General features: G+C 47.5%; 1 protein-coding gene and 1 long non-coding RNA gene across 2 annotated transcripts in view; one reads left to right on the top strand and one right to left on the bottom strand.

Annotated features, from left to right (window-relative positions):
* LOC135378473 (neuropilin and tolloid-like protein 1) overlaps window positions 1–23,555 on the top strand; it is a 758,425-nt gene extending 734,870 nt beyond the window's left edge. Inside the window, exon 8 of the mRNA XM_064611530.1 lies at window positions 21,779–23,555. Within this exon, the coding sequence (XP_064467600.1) occupies window positions 21,779–21,844 (66 nt within the window). The 3' untranslated portion in view covers window positions 21,845–23,555. The remainder of the gene's footprint in view (window positions 1–21,778) is intronic.
* On the bottom strand, window positions 7,983–9,351 carry LOC135366452 (uncharacterized). Its single transcript, XR_010414169.1, has 3 exons — window positions 9,045–9,351; window positions 8,475–8,565; window positions 7,983–8,052 (listed from the first exon to the last, which is right to left on the bottom strand). It is a non-coding gene; the product is annotated as an uncharacterized LOC135366452 (long non-coding RNA).
* Window positions 23,556–25,612: the final 2,057 nt, after the last annotated feature.

The raw sequence follows: 25,612 nt of genomic DNA, 5'->3' as shown, positions 1-25,612 counted from the left end.
GATGACGCTGGACGACGTTTTGTCAAAGATTGAGCAGCCGAAACCCTTTTCTACTCTTGATGCAGCGTGAGGATACTGGCAGATATCGCTTGATGAAGCCGGTTCAAAGCTGTGCACCATGAGTACGCCTTTCGGACGGTATCGATTTAAGAGAATGCCGTTTGGCATATGCACCGCTCCGGAGGTTTTTCAGCGCATCATGCATGAAGTGCTAAGCTGCCTGAACGGAGTACAGGTGGTCATGGATGACATTCTGGTATGGGGAGCAACAAAGGAGGAACACGATGAAAATCTACAGAAAGTCCTTCAAATATGCAGGGAGTGCAACATCAAGTTGAACCTCCAAAAATGTCAGTTTGGAAGGACAGAAGTAAAATACCTTGGACACATCTTGACACTCGAAGGAGTAAAAGCAGACCCTGAGAGAACGAGTGCGATAGCGGCAATGAAGAAGCCTGAAAACGTACGAAAACTCAGGATATTCTTAGGTATGGTCAACAAGTTGTCCAATTGCCTACCGAAACTCTCTGAAAATTCGCAACTTCTAAGGGAACTCCTGAAAAAAGACGTAGCGTGGATGTGGACAGAAGACCACAGGAAAGTATTCCAAAGCTTGAAGAACAGACTGACATCGGCAGCGGTTCCTGCGTACTACCAGCCAGACAAGCCGATCACGTTGTCGGTGGACGCAAGCGAGATCGGTCTTGGAGCAGTACTCATGCAAGACACCAAACCCCTTGGCTATTCATCAAAGACACTCAACGACGCACAAAAGAACTACGCACAAATTGAAAAGGAAATGCTAGCCATTGTGCACGGATGTCGGGAATATCATCAGTATTTGTTCAGACAGCCCCAAGCGACAGTAGAGACCGACCACAAGCCGCTGCAAAGCATATTCGAGAAACCGTTGCATCAATGCCCACAGTGACTCCAGCGCATGAGGTTACTTTTGCAGCCGTATTCCATAACCGTCAAATACAAACCGGGTAAAGAACAAGTGATATCAGATGCGTTATCAAGGTTTCAAAGTCACGAAAAGATGGACGACATGGAAGGAGAAACGTACCTAAACAGCGTCCAATTCTTGGCGGTTTCACAAGAAAGACTTAACAAGATCAAAGAAGCGACAGAGACGGATGAAGAATTGCAGCAACCTCAACGGTACGCATCTACGAAGTGGCCTACAACGAAAGCAGCTATGTATCCTTTAGTAGAACAATACTGGCCATATCAAGAAGATATCCACATTGAGGAAGGCGTGTAGCAGCATCGTCATCATCATCCCCCGCGCACCAATGATCAAGGCGCGCGGGTAATAAAACACGACTGCACAGCCAGCTCGGGCCGTTGTTCGGCTGGCCGGTCTTTCCTCACGTCTGTGTACTGTCTTGTGCCTCTAGCACTACATTGGTGACCCGAACAATTTCTCGAACAATCCCAACCCTCTCCGACGATGTCTCAAGGCGACAACGCGGCGCCATCATCACCACACGTAACCGCTGTCGCCGTCAAACTACCTCCATTCTGGGACCGCAATCCAGCCATTTGGTTTGCCCAAGCCGAAGCGCAGTTTCATCTGTCCGGCATCACTTCCCAGACCACCCGGTTCTACAACGTCATTTCGGCTCTGTCTCCAACCGCCGCCGAAGAGGTGCACGATCTCATCACCTCCCCACCACCCGAGCACCCGTACGACCGACTTAAGGCTGCTTTGCTCAAACGCACTTCCACATCGGACCGCGAACGTCTCAGGCAGTTGTTATCTGCAGAAGAGCTCGGCGATAGGCGTCCAACGCAGCTTTTACGTCGGATGAAGCAGCTTTTGGGAGACGACGTTTCCGCAGCCGGTGACCGATTCCTGCACCAACTTTTCATGCAACGCCTGCCAACTAACGTCCAAATGGTTCTGGCCACCGCGTCGAACCTACCCCTGGACGAGCTTGCTTCCCTTGCTGACGCGGTCATGGAAGTCGCCTCACCACACCAAGTCAGCGTCCTTGAGCGACCTGCGGCTTTACAGAACCCGACCAACCGCCGGACCAAACCGCCGGACTGGACCAAGCCTGTGCAGCATGACGTCCTCCACTACGTCACCACCCGTGGCCCACCAGTCCATTTCCGCCCGCGTCGCCTAGCACCCGAAAAGTTCCAAGTAGCGAAAGCCGAGTTTGATCATATGCTGGAGCTCGGCATAATTCGACCATCATCCAGCATGTGGGCCTCGCCATTACATATGGTGCCGAAAAAGACCGGCGACTGGCGCCCGTGCGGCGACTACCGTTCCAGACCGATACCCCATCCCCCATATTTTAGACTTCGCTGCACAGCTGGAAGGCGCCAATACATTTTCCAAGATCGACCTCGTTCGTGCCTATCACCAGGTTCCCATGGCCGAAGAGGACATCCCTAAAACAGCCATTACCACCCCTTTTGGCCTGTTTGAATTTCTCAGGATGCCCTTCGGATTGAGGAATGCCGCCCAGACCTTTCAGAGGTTCGTTGACAACATCATCCGCGGGCTTCCTTTTGTTTATGCCTATATTGACGATATCCTCGTCGCAAGCCGCTCTCCTGCAGAACATGAGCAACATCTACGCGCGCTTTTCTCCCGCCTACAAGACAGCGGCGTTATCATTCACGCGGCGAAGAGCGAATTCGGCGTTTCGGAGCTCGATTTCCTTGGCCACCACGTCGACTCCCAAGGAATCAGGCCACTACCAACTAGAGTCGCCGCCATTAGAGATTTTCCTTTGCCCACTTCGGTGACCAAGCTACGCCAGTTCTTGGGCTTCATAAATTTCTATCGGCGCTTTATACCATCCTGTGCCTCCAAGCTCCGCCCTCTCGAAGCCCTGCTCACTACCAAGCGCGACAGATCTCCTTCTCGTTTACTGTGGACACAAGAAGCTACCGCTGCATTTGAGAGCATCAAGCAGGAAATTGCATCCGTGTCGCTTCTGTTCCACCCACGCCACGACGCCCCAACCTCGCTCATGGTGGACGCGTCCAGCGTAGCCGTTGGCGCCGTTCTCCAACAACATGTGTCCGGGGCCTGGCGACCGCTGGCCTTCTTCTCCCGTAAACTTAAGCCCCAGGAGACGCGGTACAGCACGTTTGGCAGAGAGCTTCTCGCCGTGTACCTGTCAATCAAGCACTTTCGTCACTTCTTGGAAGGTCGCACATTTACGGTATTCACGGACCACAAACCCCTCGTCCACGCGTTCTCCTCCGCCAGCACCACATATAGTCCCCGGGAACTTCGACACCTTGCATTCGTGGCAGAGTTCAGCACCGACATCCAGCACATCAGTGGTGCCGACAATTTGGTAGCTGACGCCCTCAGTCGTGTCAGCACGATCGGCATACCGACCTCCCCACCGTCTCTCGACGATTTGGCGCAAGCCCAACTCACCGACGATGAGCTGGCACAGTACCGCGCCAACCCCACATCCGCTTTAACAATTGACGACGTCGCCTTACCTGGCTCGGTCCGGCCTCTCGCCTGCGATACATCTCAAGGTCGGCCACGGCCTTTCGTTCCCGCATCACTCCGACGTCAACTCTTCCAAGCCTACCACGACCTTTCCCATCCCGGCATACGCGCCTCGCAAAGCCTGCTTACCCAACGATATGTCTGGCCCAACATGCGCAAGCAAATCAAGCACTGGGTGCAGACCTGTCTTTCTTGTCAGCGTTGCAAGATACAGAGACACACCCACCGACCCCCATCCCAGTTCCTTCCCCCCGACGACCGCTTCGCGCATATCCATTTGGACCTCGTGGGACCACTCCCAATCTGCGACGGTCACCGCTACATGCTCACTATCGTTGACCGCTTCACCCGTTGGCCAGAAGCAACCCCGGTCCCCGACGCCACCGCGGCCACCGTCGCTTCGGCCCTCCTAACAACATGGGTGTCGCGGTACGGCGTTCCTTCCATCATCACGACGGACCGCGGCGCCCAATTTGAGTCCGCCCTCTTCACCAGCCTCACCAACATACTGGGCGCCAGACGGATTCGTACTACCGCGTACCACCCGGCCTCCAATGGCATGGTGGAGCGGCTTCACCGTCAGCTAAAAGCCGCCCTCCGGGCGTCGCCTCAAGTCCCGTGGACCGAAGTTCTCCCCATTGTCCTTCTCGGGATCCGATCGGCTTTCAAACCCGACTTGGGTTGCTCAACAGCCGAGTTGGTCTATGGAACCTCATTGCGACTCCCCGGCGACCTCATCTCTGCCGCAGCGAACCCCGCAGCCGTACCACCAGCCGGCTATGTGTCCCGCCTACGAGACACGATGAATGCTCTTCGTCCCAGCCCCACCCGCACACCACGCACTGCCACCGGTTTCCAGCACCCCGCCCTCGAAACATGCTCGCATGTTTTCCTTCGGTGCGACGCCGTGAGGAAACCCTTGCAACAACCCTACTCTGGTCCTCACGCCGTACAGCACAGAGCCTCCACCCACTACACCATCCTGGTCAGCGGCCGAGAACAAACTGTCGCGCTGGAACGTCTCAAGCCAGCTTTCCTCGAGGCCCCTCAAGAAACATCCAACGCTTGCTCCATCGGTGTTTCTCCGGACCTGGAACTTGGCAATCCCACTAGCCCTCCCCATCGACCCCCCCTCCAGTCCTGCTGCCCGCCGCAACAACCGCAAATGCACCCTCGCCCCCGAGTTTCCTGGGCACCACACCTCCACATCGCTCATTACCTTCCGGCCACTCGCTAGGGGGGGAGCCCTGTAGCAGCATCGTCATCATCATCCCCCGCGCACCAATGATCAAGGCGCGCGGGTAATAAAACACGACTGCACAGCCAGCTCGGGCCGTTGTTCGGCTGGCCGGTCTTTCCTCACGTCTGTGTACTGTCTTGTGCCTCTAGCACTACAGGCGTGCTCTTAAGGTCAAACCGTATCATCATACCCATGGCTATGAGGAACACAGTGGCCAGGTTGCTTCATGCTGCCCATGTAGGGAAGGAGAAAATGAAAGAAAGAGCTCGGGATATACTATTCTGTCCCGGTATGAACGCGGACCTTGACAATGTGTATGATACCTGTCGTCAGTGCCAGAAATACAACGTAAGGCAGACAAAGATGCCACTACTGAGTCATGAAGTCCCATCGTTACCGTGGGAGCGGGTTGGAATGGACCTGTTTGCTTACAACGGTCAAGAGTATGTCATTATGGTAGATTTCTATTCATTTTACTCCGAAATCCAGAAGCTGACAAAATATAACGCGGCCAGCATCAACGCGTTCTGCATGAAGACGTTTGCAACTCATGGCCTGCCAATTACAGTCGTAACAGACAACGGCCCACCATTTAACAGAGTCGAATTCAATAACTTTTTGACAAGAATGAACATACACCACATTTATTTAAGCCCCTATCACCCCAAGTCAAACGGGATGGCAGAAAGAGCAGTGCGGCAAGTGAAGCAGCTCCTGCGCAAAACAAACACGGAAGAAGAATTCCAGTATGCCCTGCTCGAATGAAGGAACACACCGAGGGATAAAATCCTCAAATCGCCATCACAAAGGCTGATGAGTAGACGTGGTCGAACACTCCTGCCCATGGGCATGAAAATGCTGGAGCCACGCGTAATCTCACCTAGTGCTGTGAAGCGGAGGCTTGAAGAAATACGTCAACAACAAAAGACATACTATGACCGCTCCTCAATTGAGCTACCAGACCTGGAAATACCATCACACGTTACGGTGTACGGATCCACAAGCAAAATATGGTCGCGTGCGATAGTAGTTGGAAAAGGACCGTCACCGATGTCGTATATTGTAGACACATCAGGACAGTGCTGCACTCGAACCCGGGAGCATCTAAGGGAGTCAACAACTGTACAGTCAGCTGAGACAGTGCCAAGGCAAACAGAATCGCAACCAGGCCCTAGGAGAAGTACTCGTCACCGTCGCCAACCTCGGCGGTATCCGGATGTTGAACTTTAGTGCTTTAATCACGTTTAGTTACATTGTACCTTGGAAAGGGGGATGTAATGGGTGTTACATGGGTGTGGTAGAAGACGACGAAAGTGTTGGTGGTTGTTAAACGACGAAGAACACACGACAACACGACAATAAAACCATTCACGAGCTGATCTTACATGGATGACATTGTTGAACTCTGTCAGCAGGAAGTGGTGGTGTCTTCTCGGACGTTTTTGCCTGGTTGAACCTCCTGCAAACGGTGCACCTATGAAGAACGTGCTTCACCACCTGCCCTCCTCGAACTATCCAACAGTTTTCCCTGAGCTTTGCAAGAGGGTATGCTACTCCTCCATGCATGACCTTTCGATGGGCTTGCTCGACGAGTAATGAGACGTAGTGAGAACCACGTGTCATGATTATGAGGTGTTTTTCATCGAACGCAAGGTTTGCCATCTGTAACCGCCCTTCAATCCGCATTATGCCGTTGTCATCAAGAAATGGTCTGTACTTTTGCATGAAGTGTCGTCTTTTTATAGTAATTTTGTGACCTTCAGGATTTGATGTTCCTCACGGAAAGCTGGGGATTGTACATGACGGAGCCAGTAGTTCGTCTCAAATTCAGCGTTCCCAATCTCCTCCTTAGCGTTTTCACAAAATTATTTTATCCACGTTATTACTCTGTGGAGTCTAGTTAGTGACCCGAAGTTCGTGCAGCGAGTAATTTCCTCCACTTGCTCTGCCGTTGTTACTGCTGTCGTATGTTCGTGTTTCGTTTCTTCTTCCCGGCAACTTGGTGCCTCGAAGCACTGTTCAGGCCGCGCTTGTTCATCTGTGAGCCAATCACGGCCGCTCCACCACTTGTCGTTGGACGTCAATGTGCTCAGTCGAACTCTTAGTGGAAGGCTTCTAGACTTGTGCTACCCTGGTCTTTGCCAGCACTATGTTTGAAGAAGCTGAATCCAGTGTTTGAATAACTAGGTGCGCAACGGCGCCATACGCGTTGCAGCTTGCGTCGCAGAAAACATGCAAACATGCAAAGATACATTTGGTGTCCACATGCCATAGTACCTGTTGACCTTGATCTTACTTAGGCAAGTCTTCATACCACCTTTCGAAACTCTCCTGGTCCGCCGGAATGGGTTTATCCCAAGTAAGACTTTATTGCCACATTTTTTGCATGTATATCTTTGCAGTGATCGTGTGCGGTGACATCAAACCAAACGGGTCGTATATTCTTTCAGCTGTCTGTAACACCTTCCTCTTAGTACGTAGAGCAGGCCTTCTAACTTGAAGAAGTTTGGCAGCATTCTAAAGCCCGGTTCCGTATCCCATATCGAGAACATTTAACACGCGATAATCTCCAGCAAAGGGCAAGACTTTCGCCGGATCCTTCAGGTAAAAATAATTCAACCGTGCTGAGTTGTAGGCCCATTTCCTCATGCATAATGTAAAAACCCCGAGACTAGGGAACACGAAGGGACAGACACAAACACGAAGTCTCAAACACAGCTGAAAATCTTACTTCACATACAAGAAATCTACACAGACGATTGTATCTCATTACGGCCAAAGTCTCATTACGGCCGATGTCTCAATACGGCCGAAAGTCTCAATACGGCCGATAATCCTTTAATCCCCAAGTGTCTCATTACGGCCAAAGTCTCAATACGGCCGAAGGCAGTCTCATTACGGCCGAAGATGTCTCATAACGGCCAAATGTCAAAATGTGTATTGTAACCTGCATTGATATGCAGTGTCGCAGCCAGGTATGGATATATATTCAGCAGGGTATAAGCCATGCACTGTGCCCTTAGGGCCCTTATCATATTTATATACACATATTGCGAGACAAACGGTATGTTATCATACCACAGCACAATGCAACATATTGTGTAATGTGTACTCCCACAAGCTAGTGTAGGCTGTGAAGCAGGCTACTATGTGGAGTTAGCTACTTGTAGAGAGCTAGATGAATATTGGCTTTGTTGTGACGCTTTTGGAGCCATCCGACAGTCATTGGCCATGACAGAGCACCTATCTCAGTCGATGTCAGTTTATTTCCATTCGCCTTACAATGATACAATTCTTGCTTCTGGAATGAGTAAACCTGCAAGAAGCGATAAGCAACCATGAATAGGCTAGAATATTAAAAAAAACAACAACAAGCATTTGTCTCTACATGGCTCATTTTAATGTGCACAAGCTGCACACGTGTTGATACGTGTCTGCTATTTCATACAAGGTTAACATAAATATTCATTTAGACAAAAGAATGACAAGCCTTAAAAATGTGACTTCCCGGTAAACACAGAGCATGACCATGATATGAATATAGGTTCAGTAGTTCATTCCCTTAATGGAAACATGTGAATATCAAATAGTAATACATTACAATTCATGAAATGATGCATGCATAACTTTCCATTTCTGGTTTCTTTTTTATAAAAGTAGTGCACGAATTAACATTCGTGCACTACTACAAAATTTCTCACTTCACAACAGAACCTTATGATGATCTTAACAGCTCACCTCTTCGCCAGGACTCCCTGGGCAGCAACATCCTATTAGCCATGTTGTTGTTTTTCTTTTCCGGAATCCTTCGTGCAGCCACATACCATGCCTGGAATGGAAAACCAGCTATAAATAACAATGTATTTGAATGACTTCCTCTTGAAGTATTTATTCTAATCAGATATGCTTTGTGCCTACTATGGTGCGCGAAGGCACATAAGTACAACATTTGCAGACGTTCGACGTAAGCAGTTCTTGGAGATCAATTCAAGTACGCCGACTTGCGCTTTTATTTTTGAAGAAATACGACGACAAATTTTAACAAATGAAATATGGCTCACAATGATACAATATGAGTAAATGCTGCTGTACGGTGATGCATTATCGGTATCTTATCGTCTTCGAATAAATTTGTTGTTCCTAAACGCGCAACCAGCTAGAAACGGCGCAAACCTACGAACGGATACCGAGTTACATCTATTACAGGCACTTCAGCTGTTTTGATTAATTTAAATTACTCTTATGAGAATCCAACTATGTGTGGACAGCACACTACTAAGACAGGCAATCTACGAAAGCATTACTCACCAGAATTCCTGCTTGACTTGGTCTTGGTCAACACTGCGCGATATACGTTGGGGCTGTGGCGATTCATTCAACTCGATTTTTACCGGAACAACAGGCGCCGCTCGAAAGACAACGACGGAAAATAGAGAGCCGCTATAAAGTCCGCTAATTTGCACATTACAGCACTACAAAGCGATATATGAACACATCGTAAACAGCAACCACTCGCTCACACACACAAGAAACGAGGTACCCAACGTTGCTAGACACCATCCGAACTCCGAAGTGAGAGTAGCAAAACAACAAGATATCAAAACACGAAAGGAAGAGTATTGATCCCCCCTCCTTCTATAGCATGCGAAACGTGATTTGCGCTGAGATGAACATATATGTTCATGACGCGAGTAATTTTCACTTTTCACTGATCCAAAGGAGGTCACGTGGGATTGCTTGAAAATGGCGAAACGAAACTTGTGAATCGTGCATTTGCTCTTCTTGGTAGCTGCCAGAAAATCGAATCAAGCTTATGGGACACTGGATTACAGGTATGTTGGCATCTTTTTCATTCCTGCATATCATTTCACATTACACTATACGTGAATACATGGTGTCATGTCATGGGTGTCATGTCTCACGATGCTGGGGAAGTAATTGCATGGGGAAGTGTGCATGGTTGTAGACTTTTAATTTTTGATCGCGTAATCGAAATATCGGCACCTTTCGCATTGTGGCTTGCATGTGACCAACCAAGTGCTGTTCCCTTACTAGCGCTTCCTACAAACGACAAAACGAAACATGTGGGAATGTATATTTTTGATTACTCATATGTAACAAGAAAATGTATCGTTTTCAGGTTGCTGCCACTACTCCATGTGCCCGCAATTGTCTTGCGTGTATGATTACACTAACGGCGTCGCCCACCACGTCGGAAGTGTTTTGCGTACACGCGTTTCAGCATGAAGCCTGCAGGTAACATCTGATGTTTACCCTTCGGATATTCTGAATTTACATATTGTCGCTTAGAGGAATTCCGAATGCCCAGAGTGACACACACTTTTAACATTGTGACATCAGTGCAGTGGCATAAGCTCTAATGTAGTGCCCCACGAAAATGAACAAGGGGTAGTGGTTTATCCAGAATCCCAAGCACGAGAAGGGTGTTGGAAAAAATTGTTGGAATAGTTACGTCATTACAGCTTAACATATCATTACAGATGTATCTGGAGCTGAAATCGCAAGGGCACCCCCTGTAGGGGGTGCACAGGCAAAAAAGTTAGGGGGGGTCTGGATAAAGCACTGACGAGGGGGACTCCTCCACCCCATGTCAAGCCTCATAAAACACCTCCTGAAATAGTTTCCTGGCTATGCAGCTGCATTATTATGACGTAATTGTCATTGTTGTCCATAATTCTTGAATATGTTTTGAATATATGAAAAAAAAAAGTCTGCTTGACAGCATATGTCTTATAGTCATCATCAAACAAGAGCATATGTCATTTTGTTCAGTGGCTTATGTACTTTTTTGTAAATTTCAGGTGGATGTAAATTGTAGAAGGCAGCTAGTGGGGGAGAAGATCATGGTCATAGGTCATGTGACTCCTGGAGCTCCCAGTGGGCTCCCTTGTGGAGTACTTTTCAGAACACACACACATACAGTTTGCTCACAGAACCAACGAGTAGGATGTTGCTTGAATACTGAGCGAAAATGGCGTAACACATACAAATATCGTGTGACACATATGACAATAAAAACATTTTTCACGAGGGATGCATGAAACACTGTCGCAATATTGTGTGCATGAACCATTGTGTGTGACACAAGCCGTGGGGGCACACCGCCTCGGACACATTTTGGGAAGCATAAAACACAGTATATACAGAGCTAGTATGGTGGATGCTTCTTTTTTCTTTTTGGTCGTTATGAGACATCTTCGGCCGTAATGAGACTACCTTCGGCCGTATTGAGACTTTGGCCGTAACGAGACACTTGGGGATTAAAGGATTTTCGGCCGTAATGAGACTTTCGGCCGTAATGAGACTTCGGCCGTAATGAGACTCGGGCCGTAATGAGATGTTACCACACAGACAGAGGGAAGAGAAACAACCAGTTGAGGACAAAATAGGAGGTAATTTCGGGCGAACGAGCAGTCTGTTCAAGGCCGGACCAAGGATTACAGATGGGTTGCTGACACAGTTTCCCACAAGAGGTTATGAAAAGGGTCTCTCTGAAAAGCCTTCTGTAAGGGTCGACTTCGGATGCCTTTACAATTGTTTCATCCCATAGAGGGAAGTAATCGAGCATTCTTCCGAATGTTTGGCAATTTCAGAGTTTCAAGCTTTATTTTTTACTTTTTAATGAATGCTCTCTCAAACGATCATTTAAGCGACGTTTTGTCTGGCCAATATAACAGAAATCACAAGCTAGGGGGATCTGATAAAAAACGTTAGAAGAACAGGGGACAAATTTATTCCGGTGATTCTTGCAAGAAACTTCAGGTTTGGCGAAAGGCGTGAGGCGGTCAATACTGAAGTTGTTCTTGAAAATGAGGTTGACTTGAAATTTCTTCGCAACGGCTAACAAGTTGTGAGACACTTTGTGAAAGTAAGGTAATACCACACGTTTGGGGACAGAGGGCTTAGTTTCAGGTGAACCAGGAAGCAAGGTGTTTAACACAACATTTAAAGCACCAAGTAACATGTGGGGGTAACCAGCACCATTCAATCGGAGAAGCTGACTTTCCGCAGAGGGAAGGATATGACGACAACGAGATTTTTTGCGGCATTTGATAGGATATCTCAGGCAGACTTGTGCGTAACGCGTTACTAGTAATTGCGTTACTTCTAATCAATTACATTTTTGAGTAATTTTTGGAGTAATCAGTTACTTTACCGTCAGAGTAATTTTACGAGTAATCAATTACTTTTCGGAGTAATCGATTACTCAGTAATTGATTACTTTTCCGGCAGAGATTAACTTATCCTTCAGGTGTTCTGCCCAGTGTCAATCCCCTCGTGCTGTCAGCCAGCCTTTGTTGGGCCGTTGTACTATAGCAAGCGGAGGTCATTGTAATAAAGTTCTGGAATTTCAGGGTCTCTCTCCCTTATCTCTTCCTACACTTGTGTGGTGGTACCTAGAGTCACTAAATTAGTGACTCTAGTGGTACCTGAAGCTTGGGAAGTTTAGTGAGTCATGGGGAAGTTCCACGCAATGTTCTTCCACAATCGGGTCAACGTCTTCCCGTGCCATGAATACAGTAGACGCACAGATCTACTTGTCCTAGCCGTTCTTTTTTTTTTTTTTTTTGTTATTTCTGCTGTACTGCTGTTGGGCCTTTTTTCTTTCTTTTCTTTTCTGGGGCACACAAAGATGGGTACAATTTGCGTGAATGCAGAGTAACGGCTGGAGTAACGCGTTACTTTTCTACTCATTACTCAATTACATTAGGAGTCGAGTAATTGGTAACGGTAATCAATTCCTTTTCCCGTACAAGTAACGGTAACGGTAATCAATTACTTTTTTCGAGTAACGGGCACAAGTCTGCATACCTGTGATTACACCCCGTTTTACAGTTTTAGAGTGGCAACTTGAAGCGGGCAAAATGGGTTTAGCTTGATATTTGCCGTAAGACCAACAAAGAACGGGTTGTAACAAAAGCCTGATATCAAGAAACTGGAGCACGCCAACAGTGGGGAACTCAATAGTGAACACAAGCTCCGGGGCAGCGGACACATTTTTACATTGATCAATAACACTCTCGTTGGTGGAAACGAAAACCAGATCATCTACAAACCTACTACCAAAGGATATAAAGGATAATACAGCGTTGTCAATTACACTCTGGTAAATCTCAGAAAGAACAGGCGTGATACTCGAGCCAATACAGATATGAGTTTTTTTGGTGTACAGATGCCCGTCAATACTTATGGCAGTTGATTCCCCCCCCTTCCCCAGATAAAGTTCTAGTAAGCGCAAAAATTCAGTCACAGATATACCAACTTTCGATTGAAAGCGCACCGAATTATCTTCAAGAAATCTGCGTACTCTATTCAACAACACATTCTCTTGCAGTGAGTAGTATAGATCCTTGATGTCTAAGGAAAAAGCAAAGCATGTCTTTCCATGAAACAATTGTAAATCCGAAATAAGTTGTTCAGAATTTTTCAAAGCTAACGCGCTAGGGACAAAAATAGAGGAAAATCTAGTTTGCAAAAAGGTCGAAACAATTTTTTGCCAGGTTTGATTCTCATGATTACGATTCTAAGCGGCATGTCTACCTTGTGATCCTTGAGCAGGAACTTTACGGCGAAAGTTCCACGAGAAGCAGAGCGTATACAGTTACATAGGCCAGTCAGATCACTGTCAAGAAGAATAGAGCAAACCGACTTCTTGATCTTGTCTAAAGCATGGTTGTACGGTTTCAAAACATTTCCAACAGCTGCCGACCTCCTAGATGCAAAAACACTTTCAGGTAGAACAGCGAATTTGGCAGACTTATCAGTCTGCAACAGACATACGTTCTTCACAGACAATTCATTACGAAATAACTTAACAGGAGGGAGATTACGGTTTACGGGACGGTTTTTGGAACCCAGAGTGTGCGAAATGTGGTGTACTGCCTGAGTAATGAAAGACGAGGACAAGGAGGGATCAGTTATGACAGACGAAACCTTATAAATGCAAGCAGCTAAATCTAATCGGGAAGGAGTCAAGTTTAAGTAAACTTAAAATAAACTTAAATAAACTTAAAAACTTCGGGCCCTTTGATAAAATCGCAGTTGCGCGGGCAGACACGGGAGCACAAATAGGGTTTACAAAGCACGAAGGCGGCGCTTTTTTCGGACTTGGCTGATGAGCAAGCGCACGGAGGGAAGATCTCAATGCAGCAAACTTGTAAGAGAAGGCAGAATTGCATAGGGCGGTCCACTGAGCAAACTCCACGGTATGAGGAAAGTTTGGCCCCAGACGCAGTGCCTATAGGGTATCCGCCGATGAAACAAGGAAGGACGACGTGGACGACGATGAAGACGTGCCTCTGCTGCCGCGTGCCACTGTGCCTGGCAGCCAGTTCTACCGGCACCGTCCTAGCGTCAGGCCACGCACATCTGCCCACAGGGACATTCCATCATCGCCGGTCGGGATTCACGTAGAGGAATTCCACCTCCTCTACATTCGGTGACCCGAACAACGAACAACATATTTGGCGTAATTCGGCCATTCATCACCCTAAATTTTTCGGCAAACCAGCAGCGAATCACCTTCTGATAGGCAAGTCGCACCGGGACCCCAGTTCCACCGGGGGCCCGCACGGAGATCACAGCAAGTTCACTTTCCGGCGTCCACCTGCTTCGTGATGGTCCCCCCCGGCACTTCACGCTCTCGACGACGGACGACGATGAAGACTGCCGCGTGCCACTGCGCCTGGCAGCCAGTTCTACCGGCACCGTCCTAGCGTGAGGCCACGCACATCTGCCCGCTGGGACATTCCATCATCGCAGGTCGGGACTCGTCTAGAAAAATTCTACCTCCTCCACAGACTTAAACTGCTCACTCACAACAGTTCTGTGTGACTTGTGGTGTCACCAACTCATCCGTAATCCTCGGTCCGGCTTTGAACATACTGCTCGTTCTCCCGAAATGACCTCCTATTTTGTCCTCAACTGGTTGTTTCTCTTCCCTCTGTATGTGTATGTTACTTGTATGTGAAGTAGAATTTTCAGCTGTGTTTGAGACTTGTGTCTGTCCCTTGTGTGTTTGAGACTCTGTGTGTTTGAGACTTTGTGTCTGTCCCTTCGTGTTCCCTAGTCTCGGGGTTTTTACATTATGCATCATCTTCACCAGCTCGCTTGCTTCTTAGCCATTTTTTCATTGTCATTTCCTCACGTTCACGCTTCGCTTCAGCATTATATTCTTCACTTCGTTGTATACATTGACAGCGGCTTTCTCGCAGTCAGCACCAACGATAAAGTCATCGACAAACGTACAGTCGTTCAAAAGCCGCGTTATTTCAGCGATACCCTGCAACAGGAATGTGCTAGGACCAATCCAGGACGTGACTGTCGTCATTCTCCACATTTCCAACTTATCATACAAGCCTTGGTCATAGCTTGATACCAGAGGAATCGCAAGGCACCTCGGTCCCTTTTGTGGACGAGTATTTGTGAGAATGCTTTTTTCTATGTCGGCAGTGAAAGCAACAACATGTAGTCTAAATCGCAGTAGGAGAACGTTTACATTCTTGTTAAAATTGGGTTCGGTGTGAAGGGTCTCGTTCAAGCTGATGTCTTGGTTTTCATGAACGGAAGCGTCGAACAGGATACGACATTTCGTTGTAATGCGGTCCGTGCTAATGACCGCGTGGTGAGGTGAATAGTACACTTGTCTACCTACTTGATCGCAGTTGTATTCGTTCTATAACACCTTTTCTGCAACGCCGTCAATTAGGTTTTTGTGGGTAGCATCATGATACGCCTTGACTAGGTCGGGCGTACGAAATAAACGGTCCGTCAAACTTCCAAGTCGTTTCCGTGCATTTCGCTTATTTGTTCCAAGGTCTATGTCGTCTTTCCAAGATGGCCGTACTTCGTACATTCCGTTGACGTTCCTGATCGTACTATCAAACCTGTTCAATACCTCGCCTGCGGCTTTGCCGTCGTAATGGCCTTCATCCTCTGGGCCCCCAAAAGTTGTGGATGAATGAACGTTGCAGGCCTTGCCCGACGCAGAGCATCACAGCTTGCTCCTGCGCTTGCGAATTCATCGTGTCGTTTACGACACCATGAATAACCATCATAATTCAGTAAAGGACACAGAATAAATCGTCATTAATTCTCCAGATGTCATCTCACACGAGTTGCCAATACCAATCGGTCCCAATGAGAACGGAGACAGGAAGTTCTTGATCTGCAGTGGAGACATTCGACGCTTCTTCAGGTAGGAACGGGCCCTTGAGATTCTCTTGACCAATCGCAGGAAGTACGTTGGTGCATAGTTGTTGCGTTTGCAGGACGTCAATTTCTACGGCAGTGTCCTGGGTAGTTTGTAGCTTGCTCGAGGTTTTGCTCAGTGTCTTACTGACTGTTCCTTCACCGAACGTCCCTATGTGGTGTTTGTTTCGACTCCGAAGGATTGACATCCCAATACCTTCGTGAGGTTCTCCGTGATGAAGCTGCGCTGGCTACCGCACGCAGACAGGACGCGTACCCAGCATGTGTTTTCAGGTCCCTTTGCGGCTGCCATTGTTGTGCCTGGAAGTGTCTTGATTGACTGTCCAAGGGGAACTGCGGAGGCAGCTAAAACCACATCTCCAGTGAGGTCGACCGGGATATACGCTGTACAGAAAGACATATATATACGTCTTCCTGTACAGCGTGGCACATTCAATAGCTACACCACTTCGCGGCATTGCCTTTTAATAAGGACTAAAAACACCCAGTGACTCGATGATCGCGCGATTTTCGGCCATCAAACAGGAGAGCAGCGCAAACGCATCGCTATGACGTCACGCAGTGAAGTGAGTCTATACCTAAATTGCCAGCGCTTTCAGGACGTCTACCTGTGAGCACGCAGCATGCACTGGAGGTGAGGCGAATCGATGGTCGTACCTCACGCCTGCAAAGCAAGTTTCCTTCCTTAGAGAAAACACATACCACATATTACTGGTATTGCGAGCTTCCGCAAAGTCGACTGTCCTGCTTGCCTCCGAGTCAGAATTAAGGGTGAGGTGCCCCATATTAATTCGATTACACATACATTCAACACTGAAGTGAGGAATTGCTTGGAGCATTAACTCACGACAAAGATAACACCTGTGTTTGTAACTGCTTTCGGTTTGACACATCCACTACGTTCATCGAAAGACAAACAAGGAGGAAAAAGAAAAAGCTCTATCCAAATAAGTCTAGTGCCTGTTTGGACTTTTTGCTATAGAAATTCAATAGCACGTCCTTACATTTTTTCATAAGGGATAGTGTTGAGTTGTACTTGCTGGGTACTCCTATTTCGTGTGTAGTTCGGATCACAGAGGGTCGTAGCGTGTCTTCGGCTGCACTTGCGACACCTGATGTACGACTGACAGCGACGTGATTTCGTCTCGTACATTTTAAGCAGCATCTTGCTTCAGTGAATAGTCGCTTCCCTCCTGTAGTGGGATACCGCTGTCGTAAGTGACCATCCTATCTTGATCAGATTTGCAAAATAAACACGAGTCATTATTTGCTTTATTTGGTGTCCTTGGATTGTTGGCGTTTAAAACGGCAGAAGTCGTTCCATATCAGTGGTTTTCACCTTACGAATTGTCGGTTTTACTTCCTGCTTCTCCCCACTTGTATACCCTAATGCACGTTCCTTAGGCACTATTTTTACCCGCAAGTAGTTCATAAGGTCCGGGAAGTCGTGGTTGTAAAGGTGTACCGCACTGTCACCAGCCATACCTGCGCAGCGAGTACGGATATTAAATTCTTGTCGTTCCTGACGTTCAGCGGCCATATTTTGGGGCAGCTTGCTTAAAATGATGGGTCTATGTTGTGCGCTGTAGGCGTCTGTTGAGATGCCCATATCCTGGAGGGTCCGTGCCGGGGATTGAATTTCATTATAGAAGTGCCGTAGTTTCGAAATATCCGTAGGGTCCGTGACTGGGATTATGTTTGCCAGCTGCCTTATGTGTTCATCAGCTATATGCGTGTAGATGATCCATATCCTCTTGAGAAGTTCAATTGCCTCGTTATAGCGACCCTCATTCAAATTGAATCCGCGGATGAGATCAGAGGCGGTCACAGTTGACAGCGATGTCAAGAAACAGAACTTCTCAGTGGCAATAAGCGTGTTGTTTTGGTGTACTGCAACTTCATGTCGTATCGAGAAAGGATATCATGTGTCCATGGAAGCATGGTGGGGAAGACTTTATGAAAGTCTAATCAGTTCTGTGAAACAGCTATTGACGAAAATCATCGGCAGAAAATCATTCACGTACGAAGACCTGGTGTCAATCGTAACAGAGGGGGAAACTGTCATTAACTCTCGACCGCTTTCTTACACGTACGATGACCCACATGAAATTCTTCCCCTAACACCAGCGGAGTTCATCACAGGGAGACGACTTACCATATTGCCTCCAGATATGACAACAGAAGACGCCGAACCCATCCATCGCACATAGCAGAAACGCGCAACGTTCCTCCAGGAAGCATGGCGAAGGTGGCAGAGGCACTATCTCATAAAGCCCCGCTCAGCCAACCAGTACAAAGAAGGCAGGGTTAAAAGGATGTCGCCAGGCCACGTTGTGATCTGAGAAGAAAGAGAGCAAGGCTGTTCTGGCCTCTGGTCCGCATTCAATCCTCATTATGCCGTTGTCATCAAGAAATGGTCTGTACTTCTGCATGAAGTTTCGTTTTTTTTTTTTTTTAATTATGTGATCTTCGGGGGGGGGGGGGGATATGTTTACTAAGAAAAAGAAAGGAAAGTGATCTTCGGGGTTTAGTAAATCAAACCGCAAAACTCGCCGTGGCCAACAATGTGGGACCTAGAGCCGGAATCCTTGTACCCTTAGTTCTTTTAGCTGAATATCCTGGTCACGGTACCAATTTCTGTTGGTACCAAGTCGAGAATAGACGTGACTGATTACGACGATGTTTAGTCCCCGAGTGAATAGCGCTCGCAACGGACGATAGTCAAGATGTGATGTGCGAGACGTGCGCTCAGTTGTGCAGTACTGATGATGCTCATGATATGTCCGTTGCATTAGCAACACTAACTATCATAAAAAGATGCTAAACCGCAAGGGAACGTCAAGTATAAGCGTCGTACAATCAATGTTCTTGCAGCATAGCGATGTGCACACAAAAACCTCATCGATCAAAGTTCACTGTTTGTTGAGTAAAACTATCAACGCTCATTTGCGGTACCATTACCACCCCCACAGCTCACGAGCAAAAGAAACATATTGAAATGGGACTTATCATTCCGAATATGGAGCACACGAACACGCAGAAGAACATTTAAAAAAGCTCATAAATAAAGCTCAAGATTTAAAGCACGAACCGATTTCTCATAAACGCGTTTACGGCTCGCGCCACACTGTCCGTTCGATCCTTTACATGATCATTTGCGGTTTTATCGTCTTGTTGCCTGTTTGTTGCCTGCCATCAGCGCCATCTCACGGCCACATACCGCAATTATAAATGCCAAGTACAATCACGGTGTCACACAAACATTGCCGTCTTGCACACCTGTACGTCATGAAAAATGACAAACAGCAAAAAAGCGAAATTACGAGCGTGCTTTTTCGCGCATTTTCCACGAAATTCAGTTTTACTCTTTTTTTTCCGCACGTTTTCCCCACTTTTTTTAGATCTAGCAATTAAATAGAGTGTGCTCCCGAGAGGTTTGCAGTAAGATTAGCGCCGTACCGGTCAAGTGGGACGCGTCGCCTTCTATGCCACGCCATCTACGAAATTTCCCACTTTCATGACCATCGTCGACCTAAAGTCGTCGATCTCCCCGACAACGTTACATACTCCAGTCGACCGGTTACTTGGAACGGAACAAAAAATTGCAGAATGCATTTGGACGTTATATTCTCTGGAAAACACAAAGTAAACAGATATTCTTTCGTTTTGTCGATAAGGCGAATTGATCATGCGTGAAGCACATCGAATTGTGTCACTTCCCTTGTAAAGGCAACGTAGACGTTGTTGACAGTAGTAGACCCTATGCGTTGTCGCCTGTTGTCCGCGTTTTTAGCGCGTTTGGCAAATGATGACGCAAACTCACATTACTCGTGCATCCTTGCGAACAACTCAATAAACCTCTACCCGACAAACGTCATCATGACGTTGGTAGACAGACCGAAACCAAAACAGATCGGAAGGGGAAAGCTGGGTTCCACGAATGAGCAATTGTTCACTGAAAGAAAGTAGGATCGAAGGTCACGTCCCTTTCAGAGACCATCGTAATCCCCTCAAAACCGTGGCTTTCAGGCGCGACCTTTTTCGCCACTAGCTTTGAACGTAGTTTCAATTCTACCAAACTCGTGGCGCTGTCGAACATTATGACGTCATTTGTTTACAAACAAGTAGAGGTCTATTGTGACATCATGTGCACAGTTTCGCCGCCGCGTCGTGCTACTCTTACAGTAAGTAGCCGCACAAATTGCGAAGTGCGTAGCTACCTTTAGGAAATGTCCCTTATAACGTTCTGAGATCTGCGTTGAAGAAGGTCATACAGACAAGGTCATTTGTCATTCTCTTCCCTCCGGATAATGTTGTATTTTGTATTGGTCGTGTCCCTAGGCGACCCACGACTTGGCTGTCCACTCGAGCAGCTCCTATATAGAGAGCAGTGTCCACTCCAAGGGCCCCCGAACGAAGGCAATGCTCCAAGCACACCGCGAGCACTACATGGTTGTAGCGTGGCTTCGTTAAAGGGACTATGAAATTCCCCGAACCCCCATACTTTTTTTCGATGGAAACTGTTCTTTCCGCAGAGAAACTAATATGCCACAAATTTTTCCGGACGAAATCGCTCCACTCTGCGAGGAGCGCGCGCTGGAAATGTCTCTTCCGCGTTCCTCCTCTCTCGCGCATATTTCCCTGCCGATGGTGTAACTGTACGGACCGCACTTCGGTTCCCCGTTACGTCACCGGTGTTGCACAATGGCGAGTAACGCCGAGCTCGCGAGCTCGCGCTGTGGCTGCCGCCACTGCCGAAATCTGCCGATCGCGCGAAAGCTGCTGTCATGGAGATTTCCACTCCCGATGAACGCATACGCGGGATCCTACGGCGCATGCTCCTGGCGGGATTCCTCGGCTCGGCAACACGTCACGATGATGTGTTGCTGAGCCGGCCGTGGTCGCGTCAAGTTACCCGTTGTGTCTCCGCTCGGCAGCTCCCCACGGCGCGGCGCCAGCTGTCCTCCCTTCGCCGCTCCGTTTAAATTCGCTCCCGAGAAGTCCGCTCGCGCGACGAAAGTAAAATTTCGGTTCTAGACTCAGAAAAATGTCTTCTTTCGAACGAAACGAAGAAAAAAATCGTTTCATAGTCCCTTTAAAGTCCAGTGACTCCTGAAGTGGGGAGAGTTTCTTTTTTCTTTTCTTTCTTTTTTTCCACTCGGCGAAGTTAGGGCGAGATGTTGAGCCGTGACGTTCGAATATTTACGAATATTTTATGCAGGGTGACGCTCTGAACTAATACGCAAGTACATGCAAACTAAACTATAACCGTGCAAACACGTACGACGCTAACCAGAAACAGCATTCCACGAGGCGACCTCAGACCTATCCGCGATCTACAGACGCTAGGACGCCAAGGTCCTTCTGCCGCTCCCTGATTACTCTTGTTCGCGTCAAAGTGCGCTCACAGATTGGCCTTGTCCAAGTGACGTTTCCAGAGAGGAAATTCCGGAATGTTGTTCAATCGTCGTCTGCTCTTTCCATGCATTACACCAAATTGCACAGAAAGAACTCCTCTAACTCGCGTCGGTTTTCGGCGTCACTGTCGCTGATGAACGAGTAGTGGGCATAATTAGCCCACTGTGACGTCATTCATGATCGTAGTTGCGATGTGAAACCACGAATTGTCTAAAAAGTATAGTCGCCAGGTGCTCACATGTAGCCATAGAGAGGACCGTGATAACGGCACCACAGTTGTTCCGTTGTTCTGCAGGGCTCTTTGTTGTTACAGCATAAACGTTCGTGAAATGTGCATACCTTTGTGGGCCACTTATTTCCTACAATATACTGACGCTCATTCCATGTTGCAGGTGGACCTGAGCGTCTTTCGCAAGCACCCCAACGGGCGGCCGCTGTCGCCCGCCTCGGAGGCGTAGCGCTCCTGCCCGCAGCACGGAGATCTGCACAGTCTCCGCAGCGATAGCGTCACGCCTCCGATCCCACCACCCCCTCCACCGCCTCTATCCAGGCTGCACGACAATCGGCCCAGCCCCTTGCCGCCGCCGCCGGCCATAGAACTCATGAGTGCACCGCCAAAGAACTACGAGGCACAACACCACCACCGCCCCGACGTGCTCGTCCACCGCTGAAGGAAGTCTCAACTACCTACCTAAGTAACCCCCACTGCCTTTGGAGGAAACCTGGTCTTTGTTCCGCTTTGAGATGCTCGTTGCAGGCGTCTGTAAATTAGGCGACGCCGTCAACGGAAGAGTGATCGATGCGACATTAAGGTTACGCCTTCGAGGCCTTGTCTATGAAGCACTAGGCAAAGTGAACGGTGAAGAAGGATCAGTTGATGGCAATACGTAAATGGTGGGGACAAACGTCAACACCACGATACGCCAAAAATGCCCAGCTATCATGTTACGTCTTCCGTCAGCCGGAGGTGGTAAACATATTTCAGCATCTACAGGGCATGATTAGCCATCTTTTGAGCGAACATGCTGAGAAAACGACAGAAAAACAACTTATAGCCAATTCAGCTGGTCGGTTTCGTGCAGCGCAGTGTAGTGTGCCATGCTGAGTTCAGCCTAGGAACGAACCAAGAGCGAACGGAAGGACCAATTAAACGCGACGCACGTTGGATTGAAGCGGTCGTGTGATATGCACACTCGAGCCTGTGCAAATTTTTACAACGACGACCAGCTGAGTTCTCTATATGTTCTCGCACGTCACGCCCCATGCGACGTCACGTTTTTTTTTTTTTTTTTTCATGTTCTTCCTGCCCGTAGCATTACCAACCCGCTTAGATTATACTCGGCGGAAATTACAAATCGGGGACAAAACTTCGCACGTCGCACTTTCAACCTCTCTTCACAGGTAATGCAATCAACATGAAGAAACAACACAACGCAAACAGGGAATATTATTAGGAGGGAATCAAAATTCACTTAGAAACTTATTGAGAGCCCCAAGATGTAGAGAAGCTGGCTGCACTGTTCAGACTGTTTACTTTCCGTTTCGTTGGCATTTTTGCATTGAAGAAGAAGAAAAAAATGAAAATGATGCCGAAAAATATGCCGAGAATGATAAAATAGAATGGCAGTCGGCGGCGTTGTGTTTGCAACTAATGAATACAAAAATCGCAGTATCAAAGCTTCGTGCTCTGTACCTAATTTCCAGCAAAGAAATAGTCTGCGGTGTCAGAAGTTGCAAGCAGTAGCCGTAATATCACCGGGAGTGGTTAAGTGGATTGGCAGTTACCGTGATCAGAGATATTTTGCCATGAGGACCATTACGCAGGTAGCTTAGGGGAGTGAGTGGAGGTGGTGTGTCGAAATAATACATCGCAAGCAGCACAACCTCTTGGCCCATATTGGTCCATTGGCAATATTGGTCCAATATTGGGCTAAGATGTTGTGCTGCTTGGGATGTAGCTTTTCTTGTAAGGACATGCACCTTATAGCCAAGAACAGCGCCCGAGCGGACCCTTTGCAATCTGATCGTAGCTCGTGATTTTTCTTTACTCGTGTGCAATTATAGTTGAGGAGTGCTTCCACACTATGCGAACACCAAATGAGTAAACACCGCGATGTATCGTTCATGGCAGACAATAGGGTAATGCATTGGTGAAAAAAAAAAGAAAAACGTCGGACGTCCTTCCACTAGAAACTTTATGGGATGCAACGGTGAACCGAGGACATACTCTTGCACACTCTCTAACTCTGCGGCTATGTCCTTCGATGGTAAAGTCCGTAAGGGGTACATACATTCCTGATAAACGAATCGGGGAAAAGGACAAGAGCATTCCGTGCCCTTGAGGGCAGCTGCTGCTCGAGTTCGACGGACAGTTAGTTCTGCTTTGAGGCTAGTCTGGGGGGGGGGGGGGGGGGGAGCTGACGATTTAAAACATATTAGAGCGGAAAACGGCTACGGTGCAGTCATGTCCTTGCTGGACGTTATATGGGCAGGACACAGCCAAGAAAATGGGACGGAGGTTTAAAATTCATTGGCAAGTTAACACTTGCAAGCTTGTTGGGAATATCTGAAATATCAAAGTGATTTCCACGGAATGACAGCGTTGAATTAACGGTGTATAATCAATTTGTTCATAAGAAGCATCCACACGCACGCCATTTCAACATGCTATTCGTGGTCGCAGATGAACAAAATACGTTTCCTAGACGTCTTGCTACAAGGCAATATTTCTCTGGCGGCAGCATTCCTCATATACGTTAAGTGAAGCGTGCGCCACATTTTGCGTTATGTAGGACATTGAAGGACCAGAAGTAGCTTTATTAGGTTATGTTTATTCAAAGGACGATTTCGGAAGTATGCGTTGGGAAGACGGTCATTCGCCCGTGGAGCTGTGGACAGTCTAAGATAGGGATGTGCCAAATGAATCCGCGAATCCTCGAATCCTAGGCAGGGATTCGAGATTCGGGAATCTGAATCCCAGTGCCCAAAACGGCGAATCGAATCTTTCGAATCTACCGACCACGTTTGTTCGTTTCTTTTTTTCAAGTTGGCGCCTCCGGAGTCCACCGAAAGCCTCATTGACCGACGGGTCTTGTTTGTTTGTTTGCATTGCTCTGGACTGAAAGAGTTCAGGCAGGAACTGTCACATTTCAAGTTTAAAAGTAATATGGTTTTGCTTTTGATTGTTGATTTAGCTTTATGGAAATAATTCAGACTCAAGAATCTGTGTATTTCTTGTAGTCTATGAACAATATGTTAAGTAAACTATATGGGTATACTTTCTCACGAAACTGAACTATTATTATTTTTTTTTTTTCATTGAACAAATGTATATCGTATTCTGCTTCAAAACACTCTCCAGTAGAAGTTCTTTTTTCTTGGCTTTTATAACTCTTTTTAAAGAAAGGATTCGAGATTCGTAAGATTCGTGGATTCGCAGAACCTTCCTTGGATTCCGATTCGGATTCGCAAAATTCTGGATTCGTCCCATCTCTAGTCTAAACCAACAGACAACCTTGGTCGATGCTGAATAAGGGCTGTTATCATGAAAGAAAGCATACCAGAAGAAATCACTGCCACTGAGCTTACTGTAGGAGTTCTCAGTGGCAATGGTCACACACAGCTCCACTTCTGTTTTGTATTTATAACTACAGTTTCTATGTAAAGGTGATCGGTGTCATGATCCGGGAGTAGCCCAACATAACATTATGTATACTTCAACAACACCTTCCCCCACGTAGCATCGGGTGTCGTGGTTTTCTAGCAACGTTCAAAGAGATAATGAACAATTGTAATGGTTCTAAATCCTCCAGCCACTAGTAGTGTTCCGGATTGAGCGACATGTCGAGCATGTTGAAAGACAGTTTAGTTGGGGTGCCCCTCCGTAGGAACTTCCTATAGCAGTTGCTTTTATAGCAATGCGGCACTTATTTTTCTTTTCATTTGTCTTGTTGTTGTCGTTGCATTGGCCTGGGACATGAGAAAAGACTATAAAGGCTCCGTCACTCCTCCGTTACGTGGATCTGTAGGACCTGGTTTGCGTCTCAAGAAAGCTGAGGTAATAGTGAGCTTTAGTATCGTACGCTGTCGACTTTGTGTACGCAAGGGCGATAGCATACGATATACTAACACCCTAATACCTGTTGTGCGCCGTGTCGAAGAACACACCCAGCAATTGGCCCTTCCGTACTCCCTTCACCCGTAATGAGCCTGAAGCGTTGTAGACA

The sequence above is a fragment of the Ornithodoros turicata genome, chromosome 1 (assembly GCF_037126465.1).
Source record: "Ornithodoros turicata isolate Travis chromosome 1, ASM3712646v1, whole genome shotgun sequence".
NCBI classification, from domain to species: Eukaryota; Metazoa; Arthropoda; class Arachnida; order Ixodida; family Argasidae; genus Ornithodoros; species Ornithodoros turicata.
The sequence above is the reverse complement of the archived record's forward strand: the minus strand, read 5'-3'. Positions and strand labels throughout refer to the sequence as shown.